Genomic DNA, 14,886 nt, shown 5'->3' with positions numbered 1-14,886 from the left:
ACACCTCTGGCAGGAAGATCCAGAATACTGAAGTAGGTACCTACAACTTTTTATTGATCCAGAATCTAGATATCGAAGCCAAGTTTGCTGAGACAACCACATGCACTAAATTGTGCCAGGAAGATAATAAAGTACTCTGCTTCTAACCTGGCCTCTGGGCGCTGCGGCAGTGTGTCCTAAGGAGCCAGGACAGGCACTTGTGTGGTTCTCTTGTGAGTGTCCCAGAGTGCCCTTGTGATTCAATGCTGTAGTTTTATTTTAAGCCCAGGAAACTGTCACCTTACAGGAAAAGGTAGCAGACTGCAAGCTATATGCAATATTGTAAAAGATATGGTGAAAAAAACTAGGACTTGGAGTCAGAGGTCTTGGAATAATCGGATTCTGCTGGTTTCACTGACTCAGACAAGTCAGGTCACTTCTCTGAGCCTCAGTTCCCCCAAATAAAAATTAAGTGATTTGAATTAGATGATATATAAAGATCCTCCCAGCTCTAAAACTCTAGGATTCTACATGTGAGGGAACCAGTAATCATCTCATAAATCTCAAATCCTGCTTGAAAATGAAGCATATCTTTTAAATATCAGATTGTTTGAATAGTTTGAGGTTTTTTTGGACATTCTTTAAAACCAAAAGGCATATTCGAGTATTTCTTTAAATTGCTCATACTCTGCTCTGAATCTTCCTGTTTTGAAAAGAAGTTTTGCCCTTTAGGGTTGTGCAGAATCCATTTCACAAGCAACCCATTCCCACCTCAATGGTGTGGTACTCCAAAATCAATCCTTCACTCAGAGGAGGAAAGCTTTTATGTTCTTCTTGTTGGCAGGCCAAGAGCTATAGTATTGTTTTGAAAGTGCTTGACGGCTATTAATAGCAAAATATGTGAACTTTGAATAATACACACAAGACTCAATTCTGAAAGCTAAACTTTGCAAAATGGTAAACTCAAACAGTAAGTATACCTCCATACTTCACACACTTGTGGGGTCTTTTGTAATTTTCAAGTTATTTTCAAGTACCTTATCTCATTCACCTATCACACTGACTGTGTGACTCAGGTATTATTATTCTCATTTAAGTGATACAGATACTGAGGCTCCACAAGGTCAAGTGATTTACCCAACATTAAAGAGTAGGGCTGGGCCTCAAAGCCTGCCTGCTGACTCCAAGCTCAGTGTGCTTTGTCACTACCCCACAGCTGCTGCGCCCATCATATCCTTAGTGTGCTTGATAGTATTGGAAAATAGCTGTCAGGTTTTTAAGTGGTAAGTCCTGGGGAATCAGTGAGGTTCTGTTTGGGGTTACTGAGCAAAGGCCTGCCTTTGTAGATGCATACTGGGGAGGAGTCCTCAAACTTCATCCAGTCCAAAGAACAAGTCCTGAATAATGGGATAGTATTCTAGTCTACAAGGCAGAAAAATGTCTACTCTTTGCCCTACTTGACTAAAGCATGCCAGCGTGGGAGGCTACCAAACATGTTGAGTCAACTATTTGGATCTGTTGAAACAGCATGCCATCCACTGTACCTTAAGTGGCTCTTTTTCCACGATACAATGTGAAATACTGTAGAAACGATGAAGAGGGCACAGAGTCCCATTCCATAAATCCATGCTGTTATCTTTTCCCAGCAGTCATCAGACAGCCGATGGAGGAGGGCACTGCCCACGATGGCCGGAACAATGAGGAACTGAGGGAAAGATAAAGAATGGTGAATGGAATATTCTGGCTTTTATGGAATTGAGTCTTTTACTAAAAGTACAGAGGTTTACCAGGAACAATTTTAGTAAAATAATCTTAAAGCAAGTATTTGTCTCTCCTGGATAATCGTAATGAGAGCCAGATGAAATTAGCTGCTACACTGGAAAGCCCGTAATACCATTCAGGGCCCAGGAATTGTGCCAACCAATGGGGATACAATTAAGCCATCAAGGATGCAACATTATTCAGCTGTTGCAAAACAGATGTTCTTTATCCTAATTTCATTAAATAAGGACATGTTTCATTCTACTTTGTAATCTGATTTAGAGTAATTACTTGAAAGATTCAAATAGCAAGCAGTCTGGGTGTGGTAGCTCATGACTGTAATCCCAGCACTTTGGGAGGCTGAGGCAGGAGAATCGCTTGAGCCCTGGAGTTCGAGACCAGCCTGGGTAACACAGCAAGACTCAGTCTCTACAAAAATTTAAAAAATTAGCCAGGCATGGTGGCAAACACCTGTAGTCCCAGCTATTTGGCAGGTTGAGGTGGGAAGACTGCTTGGGCCTGAAAGGCTGAGGCTATAGTGAGCCGTGATTGTACCATTGAACTCCAGCCTGGGAGGCAGAGTGAGACCCCGTTTCAAAAAAAAAAAAAAAAAAAAAAAACCCAAGCATATACGCAGATTTTTCAGGGAGGTCCTCATTTTAAAACATCTGTCCTGTTGCAATTGATATCTCAATATTTCAGGTCAGGATAATTGAACAAATCAAGTAATAGGTATTATAAAGTACATAGCAACACACACATACAAAAAGTCAATTGTTGAAGTTATACACCCTGATTTTCACTTTGGATCGGTACATTCCACCAATTTGAGAACTACTGCAGAGAGTGTTTTGGGGTCACTTCATTTTTAACAGAGCCTTTTAAATAAGCAAGAGCAATCCATTTCCAAGGCCCATCTATTCAAAAACTCCTGAGAATTTTAGAGAGAATTTTGCTTTCTGCACCATATTTCATAGTCCACATGGTCACAAACTTTAAGGTCTAGTCATACGTGTATGATTATGACTAGTAAACATCTTATCATGACAGAAACTCCCAGGAGGATAAACGACTTTATTAGATATTAGAATAAGTATACTTGACAAAGAATACAATCGTTAGCAATTTGCTTATCTTTTTTCTCCCCAAACCTACATTTGCCATCTTGCAACAGAATGTTAAATCCCCTAGATGAGACTGGCATGAGTTTTTCAGATGCTGAAGTTTTCATTGGCCCAAGCAAAATTAGAACATTAAATACAATTGCATCTCTGCTGCAATGGCCACTGTAGGGGTGGGAGTCTATGGCTCCCCTCCCTATTTCAGAGGATTTAAGTATATTTAAGTACAATAAAGTTTTTCATAAAACAAAATGTATTTCATTGAAAGGAATGCCCTTTATCTTGAGATCTTGAGACCATGTCCTTTCTACTTTTCATGTTTAAGTATGTTCTCTCCAGTGAAATGATGACAAAAGGGGTGTTTTGTTTGTGTTAGAAATATTATTGGTCCCTGAAATCCAAAAATTCAAGATATGGTTTAATAAGATTATATTTTCTGTTCTAAAAACTTAATATGGAGGTTTTGTCAGGTTTCCCTTAACTACAGTTTACACAAGTGTTCCTTAACCTGTGACACACTCAGAAGAGACAAGTTAGTTTATTCAGGTTCATCCTGAGTAAATATTATTCCTAAAGGTAAGCTGTGTGTCTCAATATCTGAATAATTGTATTGTACCAACAGTGTCTATCATAAACTAGCCTGTTCTAAACATTCATTGTTAAAGAAGTAAACTGGTCTTTTCTCTATTTCTTGTTTTCAGACTGTATCCCAGCCACTATTTTTCCCTCAAAGTCACTAAATGCAAGGGAATAATGAAATCACAGATAAAGTAAAAAATTTATAATGACATAAGAAAATGCCATTAATGTCACATTAACAGGAAAACTGAAAATACATACATATTCACAAACATCCCCAACACAGACAGACAGACAGACACACACACACACACACACACACAAAGAAATGCACTAAAGTGTTAACAGTTTATTCCTGGTTAGTTTTGTTTTTCGTATACGTTTTTCAGTATTTTTTAAAGTTTCTAATAATGAGCATGTTTTGCTTTTATAATGCAGAAAAAAATTAACAAAAAAATTTATGGATCACATCAGCTTTTTCTTCACCAATATGGAATAACATCTCCTCTGGGGAGCAGTGGCCACTGTAGGGGTGGGAGGCCATGGCTCCCCTCCCCATTTCAGAGGATCACTTAATTTAAAAATGCATCGTTTTCAACAAATTGTGAACTCTCCTTGCCAAATGAACACAGCTGATTGTCTTGAAAAGGCGATTCATTTCATTCTAGGGGTGAGAGTCTTCATAAATAGGTGTCTTTGGTTTTTCTATAACTAGGGTATATACTATTATTATTCCCTTAAAGATCTTGTTGGAGAAAGCAAATCCAGGACAGAGCTGACTGTAGGTTAGAACACACAAAGCGTTCTACATGCTTATATAGCTTCTGGTGACGTGACCCAGCACTGATTTCCTGGTAGATAAGGTCACAGAGATGGGTAAATCCAACTAATTGCGCTGAGGTTACTAGAGTAACTACCCCTTCCTCCCCGCAAAGCCCTGTGGAAAGGTGGCAATGGCGGAAAACTTGTACTCACTGCGTGTGTGTAACAGTTAGCAGCATGTTCATAGCAAGTTGGCTTGTAGCGGCCATTGGCTGGAGCTCGATGGTTCATGAACCTGTAAAAACAAAAAGAACGTGACGTAAGAAAAACTCAAAGTGTGTGAAGAACAATGAGTAAACCTACCAGTGGGCATGTGGTCTATTCTAAGCGAGGAAGTGACTGGTGGAAATACCTAGTTGCAGTAATAAAGCCAAAGCCACTAAAGAGGAGTCAAACGAGCCAACAGCAATGATCCTTAAGCAAATACCCTAGTTTACTAGATTAAGCAGTCTTTCAGTTTATTCAAAAGAAAAACCTTCTATAACCAAAAGCAAACTTCTACAACCAAAAGCAAACAGAAACCATATCCACCCCTTCAACTGGAACCCTCCTCCTCCATTCACACACATACACACACACACACACACACACACACACACACACACACACACACACGGTACAACTAAAAAAGAAACAAACAAATTTTTCTAAATTTTATTGTCATTTAGTGAAAAGGGATAGACTACATTTGAAACACAAAGTTTCTATTTTCTCTCTTAAAATTTACAAAACTTTATACAGGCACATCTTTAAACCCTACATCCCATGATTAACAGGCCTGTCCCACTAGTTTCCCTACATTGTATTACCTGTCACTAGACAGCTTAAATAAATGATGCCTGGCTACCTCCAGGCAACTTAAAACAGGAGGTATGTTTTTCACCTTCATTATTCCTGAATTCCAAGAGTCTGCTTTAAAGACCAAACACATGACTACTACCTGATTCTTTTGGCGACAAAATTCATATATACACACAAATGTGTGTATGTATCTAAATATCAAAATCTGTTACATATATAGACATATGCCCATATTCCACACTTCCCTTTAGGCTAACTTTGTGACGATCAGTAGTACGGTGAAAGGCATGAATACCACAGAACCTAGAGAGGATAGCATTCTTCCATTTCAGTATGCTGAGTGAGGATGCCCTCCTCACCAAAAACCCAACCCATACTTACAACAGGTTTCATGAGGGACTCTGGATTAGTCTAACTCATCCTTTTTTTTCTCAGAAGAAGAGAAAAAAGCAGCTGTCTGAATAAAAGAAAGAAACAGATGCACAGAAACAGATGGAGGCAAAAAAAAAAAAAAAAGAAAAAAAAAAACAACTTCAAGAGCATTCAGGTCGCAGAGGTCCACTGCATTCCTGTGCTTAAGAGTCTGTAAGACGTCAACAGGCTTTGCACAATAAATCATCCTTTTGCTCAAGCTAGTTTAAAGAAGTGTGAATGGCAGGGGGAGGTGGTTGGTATTTTGTGCCACTAATGAGTTGTAACTACTCATTACCTTATTCATACACACAATAAAAAATGGTACAAGGCTGAACCAAATGGTAGAACCAAGTTGCCAAAAATTGGCTAAAACGCATGACCAAGCCATTTTAGAGAGTGCCCAGTTTACAAATAAAAGACCATCCAATACTCTCTCCCTGAGTTAGGAAGAGCCTGTTATCCTTAGATCAAATAAATAAAAATAAAGTGGCAGCCACTATTAACACAATATAGATAGTTCAGGTGGAAAATCCACTGTGGAATGAATTTGGGACAGTGAAGATATTTCACTTGGCCCACTGATGGGTTAAGATATTTAACTAGTGTACAAAATATGTACTTACTGAGTATAATCTACCAGATGGTTTGAAAATCAACTGTTAAAGAGAAATATACAGCTACTAGCTTCAAAATTTATCCAAGCTATTCTCAAATATAGTTAACTATTATCAAGCATCATCTTTTCTCCCCCGCTAATATTTTAAATAATTTTACTATTTCCTAAGGGACAAGAGTGTTGCTATACAGTTCTTATTAGCAAAAAAGAAAATAATTACACTCTTGGGAAGAATGCTTTAAAAGTGTCCCAAGTATTGGAGGATATACCACATCGTTGCCTTGAGATATAACAACAGAGCTGTAAGTAGCATACCCTATTAGGAATTTTCAAGGGTAAACAGCAAGGCCCCAAGATGGCTGAAGTTAGATGAAATTGAAAGTGCTCTGTGTAGGGTGCAGTAAGTAGGATTTGTCTACCCACCACCAGGCTGCAGACTAAAATAGCAATTTATATCTCTGGCAGCCCAATCTAAAAATAGTCAAGCCATTACCCAGCAACAGGGATAGACTTTCACATTTTCTCCTAAAAACAAATAAACTGGATGGCCATGTTTATGACAGCTGAGTCCCTGATCACCTGGAATCATTCACATTAAAAAATAAAATAGAAAGTTATACAGAAAAATATCCCACCCATGGTGACTCAAGGCACTCTCTCCTGATGCACAGAGCAAGACACGGGCAATAGGGAAAGATAAGGGTAAGTATCCTGGAAGCAGTTCTCTAAATCTGAGGCTCAGCAGGATAGACAGCATAATTGTTCTGCTGGGAAAGTACAATACAATTTTCCCATTTCTCTCTAACCTGCCAGGGTGCAATCAAGCCTCCTCCACAGCCTCCTGAAGAAACCACTCCTAAGACCTAAATGGAAAAGCAGATGTAAAATGTAAATCAACTCCCACACTCTGGCCTTCATCTCTTCCCCAAAAAAAGAAATGGGAAAGGTTCAAGTGCTGGTTATGGAAAACAGCATCCATTTATGGAAGACATCTCTATTGAAGGCGGAGTGGCCCTAATGGTTACTCAATGCCTGAGTAACCAGCAAGCTCTAGAGGGTTTGAAGGAAGGTGATTTAGTCCTGGGAGTGGGAATTGCACTTAATAAAACTACTAGTGAAGCAGGGTTTTTTCACTCATCCCTTCACTTTCTCTTTCAAAACTGTCCTGCCTTCCCCCTTGCCCAATGTTCTTATCACCTCCTCCTTCCCCCGTACCCCTCTCCCATGCCATGACAGAATTTCAAAACCGTGGAGGGAAAGAACAGATCAGAGGCCTGGGAACGCTCCTCAGCACACTAACACACTTGAAATTCAGCCCAAAGCACTGTGCCCACTGAGTAGATCTGCAGCCCACCAGCAGATCTCAGAGGCTGATCTCAGTAGATCAAATCCCGCAAGTGTTCCTCATTCTCCGAGTGCAAGTACCGTCAACGCTACCTTCAAAATATATTTCAAATAAGTCCACCTCATCACTTGAGGTCAGGAGTTCAAGACCAGCCTGACCAACATGGAGAAACTCCATCTCTACAAAAATATAAAAATTAGCCTGGCATGGTGGCGTGCACCTGCAATCCCAGCTTCACAGCTCCTACCTTAAATAAAGACCTAACATCTCAAGTCTGTGCAAATACATAGTCTCTTAACTAGTCTTCCTGCTTGACCCCCTATAGACTCTCTTCTTTATATAGCAGCTACAGTTTTCCATTAGAAACAGATCAGGGGCTGGGCATGGTGGCTCACACCTGTAATCCCAGCACTTTGGGGGAGCTGAGGCAGGAGGTCGCTTGAGCCCAAGAGTTTGAGACCAGCCTGGGCGATATAGTGAGATCCCATCTCTACACAAAAAAATGTAAAAATTAGCCTGGTGTGGTGGTGTACGCCTGTAGCCCCAGCTACTTGGGACTGAGGTGGAAGGACTGCTTGAGCCTCGGAGGTCAAGGCTGCAACAGTGAGTTCTGATGGCACCACTGCACTCCAGTCTGGGTGACAGAACAAGACCCTGTCTCAAAAACAAACAACAACAAAAAACCCAGATCACATCACACACCCCAATCCCAGCTTAAAGTCTGCCTCTGGCTTCCCAAAGTGCTTACAATAGCACTGAAACACAGTGTTCATAGGCCCAAAAGCCCTGAGTGGTCTGGGCCTCACTCCCCCTCCAGTCTCAGGGTGGCATCTTTCTCTCTCTCCACCCTCTGGCTATACCACCTCTTTTCTGATCCTTAAACACATCAAGGTTGTGTCTGCCTCTGGGTGTGTGTACTTGCTGTTTACTTCTGTCTAAGATCTTCTCCAGAATGCTCAGCTCTCTTCTCATCCTTTCAGCTCAGCTCAGATGTCACCTCCTCAGAGAGGTTTTCCAGACTATCCTAACTGAAGTATCATTTCAACCCTCCATATCCAACCAGAGCCCTGTGTCACAATTGGTAAGACTTTGATTTGTTTTAGCTTATTTTTTATTTCATCTTTTCCCACTGTAGTGTGAATTCCACAGGCTATCTTGTTCACCTTTCCATTACCAAACTCAAGTACAATGCCCAGCTTATTGCTAGAGCTTAATGATTGTTGAAAGAATAGAAAGACATTCCAGCTACTGCTGAACTATTTCGTCTTAACAAAGATATCCCATAGTCAATTAGTTTTACTGTGGACACGGCAGGTTCTGTAAGTAAGAGAAACACGCAGCCTCGGAACCAAGAGAACCCCGAATCTCACAAAAAAACACTTAAAAGCCAAGACAATGGATGTTCCAAGGGCCCCTTCAACATCTCTTATGTTGCAATGTATGAGTGCACCCTTCTTACTATTAGCTCCCCTTTATGACTGAGCCTATTTGTTCAGGAAAAGCGTCCACTGTCAATAGTGCCAATCTTGACTTCATTATTAAATAAAGGAAGATGGCGTATATAAGGAGACTACCCCATGCCTATGATTTAGTGCTTTAAGAACTTGGGGAAAAAGACAATAGGTAGCCCTGTAAGATTCTAATACTTTAGATTAAAATGCTTTCCCACATATCCACTTTTGAAGCTAGCTACGTGATCATGAGGTTGGGGCTGAGGAAAAGGGCTTTTTTTCCCTTGGATCTTTGGTTGCAAGACTGTTGAAATGAGTACACACCAACAAGAAGATACAGTAGAAGTTCTGTGGATCTTATACCTATATGCAATACACACAGATGTGGTGTGGGCAGGGAGTTAGAGAGAGAAAGTGGTGAGCTAGCAGCATGAGTGGTGGAGAGACCACTCAGAGATCTACTCATAGGTAGATCTAGGAAGATCTACCCCTTCCTAGCTGTATGACTATGGGCAAGTTTCCCTTCATTCTCTAAACCTATTTACTCTTCTATCAAATGGGTATAAAATTTATGTCTTCCAGAGTTACAGTTGAGGATGAGTAATATACAAGTGCCCAGCCAGTGCCTGGCATAGATAAATGGCACTCAACAAATGTTAGCAGTTATTGCCATCAATCAGAGATGCTGTGAAGGGGAGAGGACGACTTTGTGTTTGTCTATGTGTGTGTAGGTATCTTGGGGATACTCAAGTGTGAAACAGATAAAACAAGGAAGATAAAATATGCCTCTGTGTTCCAGTGGAATTTTTCACATCCTAAGTTTGTTAAGAAGCCATCATTGCATAAACCCCTCCTCGTGCTCCTCTATTCAGTCCCAATAAATCTATCAGGGAGGAAGCACATCTCCCCTCAGAGACAGTGTGTTTGTACCGTCCTCCAGTTCCTTTGTAATTTATCTACCTGGGAATGCTCAGAAAGATATATCATAAACACAGCATGAAAAGGTGCAGAATAGTACCCTCAGCATTTTAATGTGTGAACCACAAAAATCAGGACATTCTCATTACATTACTTTTTGTTTATAGGCTTTATTTCCAAGTTAAAATTGATGCTTAGAAATATGTTTCCAACCTAACCTATGATAGAGAACCAGGAAATTATGAGATCACACAAATCTTCAAAGAAAATCAGGGTGGGTCTAGATGTCATCAAGAAAGAAACTGTTAAATATCCACTGAGCAAAACACAAGCCCCCAAGAAAATTACAGTCTATGCCACACCAAAAGAAAATGCCTGTATTTTTAGTTTTTAAGTTAATAATAGAGAGCGCAAAAATCACATTACAACTGTCTAATAAGGAATGGATCAGTGTCCAGCAAAAATAATTAAAAAGTCAGTTCGATAAGCTGAGAGGGTAGCATCCTAAATGAAGTTTTTTGTTGTTGTTGTTGTAACACTGTTTTAACATTTGTGCAACAAATAATTGAACAGGGTCTTTTTTTTTTTTTTCTTTTTAGAGAATCCAAAGGAATACGTAAGAAAGACAAACTCTTAATCAAATAAGGAAGAGGCAATTTCACAGAATATTGCTACTGTTCTCTGAAAACAGGAAGAGCACAGACGTGTAGAGAAGTAAAACCAAATCAAACAAACCGCATGCACAGGGCTTCACTGATCATGCCTGAGTGCATGTTACATTCTCTCTAAAAGCCCCTCCGGTCTTCATTTCTGACATCAGGTTCTAAAGTCGGAACACTATGGTTCCATTTTGCCATTAGACACACCGATATGGAGTTCCCACTGGGGGAACAGTGCCAGGCATTCAACACCCTGACTGATAAGCAATATATTCAGAAGTCAATCCAAGTCTTCAAGCTGATCCCCTTCCTGGTGGCCCAGACCATGTCAACTCTTCTGTGCATTTGTTGCCTCCTTTACCCTTTGGGACTAGGGGAGGAATGAGATGGGTGAGTGGGCAGTGAGGGTATGGAGACTGGAAAGAAAAAAAAAAATGTGTACTTTAAAATTCGGAAATAAAAGGTAGTGTCTAAAAACTCAGCAATCTTCTGGGAAGATTTCATGCATTTCTTACAATTTCCCCTGTCCCTGCACCCCCAGCAAACCTGCTGGCGGTGAAGGTCCGGGAATTTACACAAAGGGATGCGGAGTTACCACAAGCCCTGGAGAGGTGAACTTTCACCCACTTAAACAGAAAAGAAAAGCCCGGAGTTCCTCTCAGAGCCTTGGGCTAACCTCCATCCATTGTTAGACGGTGGAGCCCCAGAGGGGAGTAAGGCCATGGCGCCCCCCAGCCCGGCATTTCCACCAGCTCTACAGTGAATGAGCAGCGGCCAGCCTTCCGGTGGCGCCTCCGCGGTTCCTCCTCCTCGTTTCCGAACACCGGCGCCTCCACAGCAGGTCTCGCCACCCGAAAGCTAACATGCCCCTTCGCAGAGCCCAAAATAGCACCGCCCTGGGACGCTCAGCTGGAGAACCAGCAGGGCCCCTACACGGCCAGGCAGGGCTAAGCTGGCGGAGCGTGCCTCAGTTTCCCTGTTCCTAGGGCCGTTCACAGACAAAGCACCCAAAATGCCTAGCACCCCGCTTTACGACAAATCTCTCCGCAGGGCGCCACCCGGTTCCGCGCGCCCCGGGAGACCCCCCACCCTGGAGGTAAAGGGATGGAGGCCAAAGCCAAGTCGGAGGACTCGGGGGCGGCGCCCGGGGCTGGGGTTCGGGTTCCCAGAGAGAGCCAGAGCCCACCCTGTATGGGGATCGGGAGGGTGAGCCCCAGGAGCAAAGGGATCCCCAGGAAGGAGGACAGGCTTGGGGTCCCAGGTCCGGGAATCCATCCGAGGTCCGCAGGTTGCGAGGGGAGACCCGGGTCAGGCAGGAGCTCCCATCCTCGGAGGAAGGGGATCGCCCAGGGACAGCAGGCTGGGGAATCCCCCGGGAGCTGATCCCGGGCCAAGGTGCTGGATCCACCCAGGATGGATCCAGGTGAGGAGCGGGGAGCCGTGCGCTTAACGGCGGGACTTGGGGACCCGCTCTCGACACGGGCAGCGGGACCGGGACGCCATCCCTCTCACCGCTGGAATCGATTCTTGAACCGCATTGATCCTCTGCTCCTCTTCGGGGGCCAGGAGCTCCGTCTCGTCAGCACCGGCGGCCGGGCGCGCGGCCCTCATGGGCTTGGGCTGCTCCGGAGGCCGCCTGCGTGTCCAGCGGAACCCTTCGGCCGGGTAGGGTCGGAGTGGGCCAGGCCGGGGGTCGGGACAGGGCTGGGGCCAGACCGGGCGGCTGGGGGCGGGAGGGAGGCCGCTTCAACGGCCCCGACGCCTCCCGCCTCCCGCCTCCCGCCTCCCCGGCTCCTCCGCCCCGGGGCTCCTGAGCCCCGCCCCGGAGCACGGCTCCGCCCCCGCCGGCTCTGTTCGCCTGCGTGCACCCGCGGTCGCCGGCGCGTCAGCGCGCCTGTCAGCCAATCGGCACCCCGAGCGGCGCGGCGGCTACGCTGCCATTCATTCCCGCTGGGGTCGGGCGGCGGGGCGGAGCCTCGCGGGGGAGGGGCGGGGCGAGGGGAAGGGGAGGAGCGCGGGAACGCGGCACCCTTCTTTAAGAGACAAGCGGGAGAAGAGACCGAGGGGAGGGAGAGAAGTGGTGAAGGAGGAGATGGACCAGGAAATCTTAAAAGCATTGTGAAGAAAATAGCAGCAAACAAGCAGGCCTACCTCATTCATTTTTTCTTCATGATTCATTTCTCCATCCCTCCATTCATTAATTCCTTCATCATTTTGAGGGCCAGCTCCCGCGAGGCTATTGTGAGAGGATCCAGGGCCGAATGAAAAACCTGTCCTTGTCTGACCCATGAGGGAGTTGAGGTCTCTGAGCCGTGTTCTAACTCCGAGATTCAGTGAGATCCACGAACGGAGGAATCCTCTGCAAGGATCCCTTTATGTTATCCTCTAGTTTACTTTTTTTTATTTTTTATTTTATTTTATTTTTATCCAAGCAGCTTTCAAATAAACGAGTAGACTTGAATCAGGGTCCTGTCGCTAAACCTTCTAAACTCAGAGGGCCTCCTGGAAGAGAGGTTCAAATAAAAATAAATGAATGGGCCAGGTGCGGTGGCTCATGCCTGTAATCCCAGCACTTTGGGAAGTCAAGGTGGGCGGATCACCTGAGGTCAGTAGTTCGAAACCAGCCTGGCCAACATGGTGAAACCCCGTCTCTACTAAAAATACAAAAATCAGCCGGGCATGGTGGCGGGCGCCTGTAATCCCAGCTACTCGGGGGGCTGAGATGGGAGAATCGCTTGAACTTGGGAGGCAGAGGTTGCAGTGAACCGAGATTGCGCCACTGCGTTCCAGCCTGGGTGATGGAGTGAGACTTTGACACACACACACACACACACACACACACACACACACACACACTGAATGCGTGATTTGCCGAGCCTTTCCAGGATCACCCATGGAAGTTAAATGTGTTCCCTTCCAGATATCCTGTCCATATCCGGCCCCCAGCCCACAAGCTAGAGACTCTGGAGGGGCATGAGGCCAGCCTGCTAGGAGTGCTAAGTCGTCCTACAGTGATGCATTGGAAAGCCGGGGAATTCTGTCACCCATAATTCCAGTTCCCTTTCCTTGAACCTTCCAGAGAGGTGCTTTCCATGCTTACTGCATTAATCTTCCCAAGAACTCCTCTGGATGGGCATTATCCAGCTCATTTAACAGATGAGGCTGAGGCTCACAGTGGTCAATAAACTTGCCAAAGGCAAAAACTAAGGCTCCTACCTACCTTTCTCTAACATTAAAGACCCAGCTCCTTTCAGTAGCGGGACTGTCTCTCCCTGTTTTAAAGCAATACACTTCTCTAAAACAAAACAAACAAAACAAAACTTAGTCCACCCGTACCCTCAACACTAAATCAGGAAAATGAGCCTGAAAATGAGCCTGGAAGTAAGTCTACTTCTTATCAGCTATGTTGGGCCACTGGGCTAAGCCATCAGTGCGAGAGGTGAAGGTAACAAAGGAGACAGCTAATAAAGATAGATGAAAAATAGCCTTGTGAAATAACATAAGAAGGGTTAAAAAAAAAAAAAAAAAAAAAACAAGGAAGCTCAATTGTAACAGATGTACCACACTGTTGGGGGATGTTGATAACGGGAGAGGCTATGTATGTATGGGAAATCCCTGTACTTTACTCTCAATTTTTGAGTGATCCTAAAACTTCTCTGGAAAAAAATAGTCTTTTGGTTTTTTTTTTTTAAAAGGGGGCCAGGCACGGTGGTTTGCGCCTGTAATCTCAGCACTTTGGGAGATCTAGGTGGGAGGATCGCTTGAAGCCTGGAGATTGAAACTAGCCTGAGCACCCAAGCAAGAGTCCATCTCTAACAACAACAACAACAAAATTAGCCAGGTGTTGTGGCAGGCACCTGTAGTCCCAGTTACTTGGGAGGTTGAGGTGGGAGGATGACTTGAAACTGGGCCGCAGAGTGAGATCCTGTCAAAAAAAATTAAAAAGGCAGGCAGGCAGGCAGGCAGGAAGGAAGGAAGGAAGGAAAGAAGGAAGGAAGGAAGGAAGGAAGGCAGCAAGGAAGGAAGGCAGGCAGACAGAAAGGCAGGGAGGCAGGCAGTGCTGATACATGTTACAACATGGATGAACCTTGAAAACATTATGTTAAATGAAAGAAACCAGTCAAAAAGAACTGCAGATTGTACAATTCCATTCATACAAAATTCCATTAATATGTCCCAGAATAGGCAAATCTTTAAAATAGATTAGTGGTTGCCTAGGGCAGGGGAATGGGAGGGGATTGAGAAGTGATGGCTAAGAGGTGTAATGGTCTTTGGGGTCTAATGAAAATGTTCTCAAATTGTGATAATGGAAGTATAATTCTGTGAATATATAAAAGCCATTGAACCGTACACTTTAAGTGGGTACATTGTATGGCATAGGAATTCTATCTTAATAAAGCTGTTAAAAGATTTTGAAAAA

The 14,886-nt window shown here is 43.8% G+C and overlaps 1 protein-coding gene and 1 long non-coding RNA gene across 2 annotated transcripts in view; both read right to left on the bottom strand.

The window, feature by feature from the left end:
* The window catches only part of MMD (monocyte to macrophage differentiation associated), a 29,129-nt gene extending 16,810 nt beyond the window's left edge, over nucleotides 1–12,319 (bottom strand). Inside the window, exons 1-3 of the mRNA XM_050764766.1 lie at nucleotides 11,979–12,319; nucleotides 4,416–4,497; nucleotides 1,524–1,684 (exon numbers count right to left, since the gene is read on the bottom strand). Of these exons, the coding sequence (XP_050620723.1) occupies nucleotides 1,524–1,684; nucleotides 4,416–4,497; nucleotides 11,979–12,004 (269 nt within the window). The 5' untranslated portion in view covers nucleotides 12,005–12,319. The remainder of the gene's footprint in view (nucleotides 1–1,523; nucleotides 1,685–4,415; nucleotides 4,498–11,978) is intronic.
* Nucleotides 10,400–11,966, bottom strand: LOC126939452 (uncharacterized). The gene is made up of 2 exons (XR_007720395.1): nucleotides 11,143–11,966; nucleotides 10,400–10,836 (listed from the first exon to the last, which is right to left on the bottom strand). It is a non-coding gene; the product is annotated as an uncharacterized LOC126939452 (long non-coding RNA).
* Nucleotides 12,320–14,886: the final 2,567 nt, after the last annotated feature.

Source organism: Macaca thibetana, chromosome 16 (genome assembly GCF_024542745.1).
Source record: "Macaca thibetana thibetana isolate TM-01 chromosome 16, ASM2454274v1, whole genome shotgun sequence".
Classification (NCBI taxonomy): domain Eukaryota; kingdom Metazoa; phylum Chordata; class Mammalia; order Primates; family Cercopithecidae; genus Macaca; species Macaca thibetana.
Note: the sequence above shows the minus strand (reverse complement) of the source record. Positions and strands in the feature narration are given on the sequence as shown.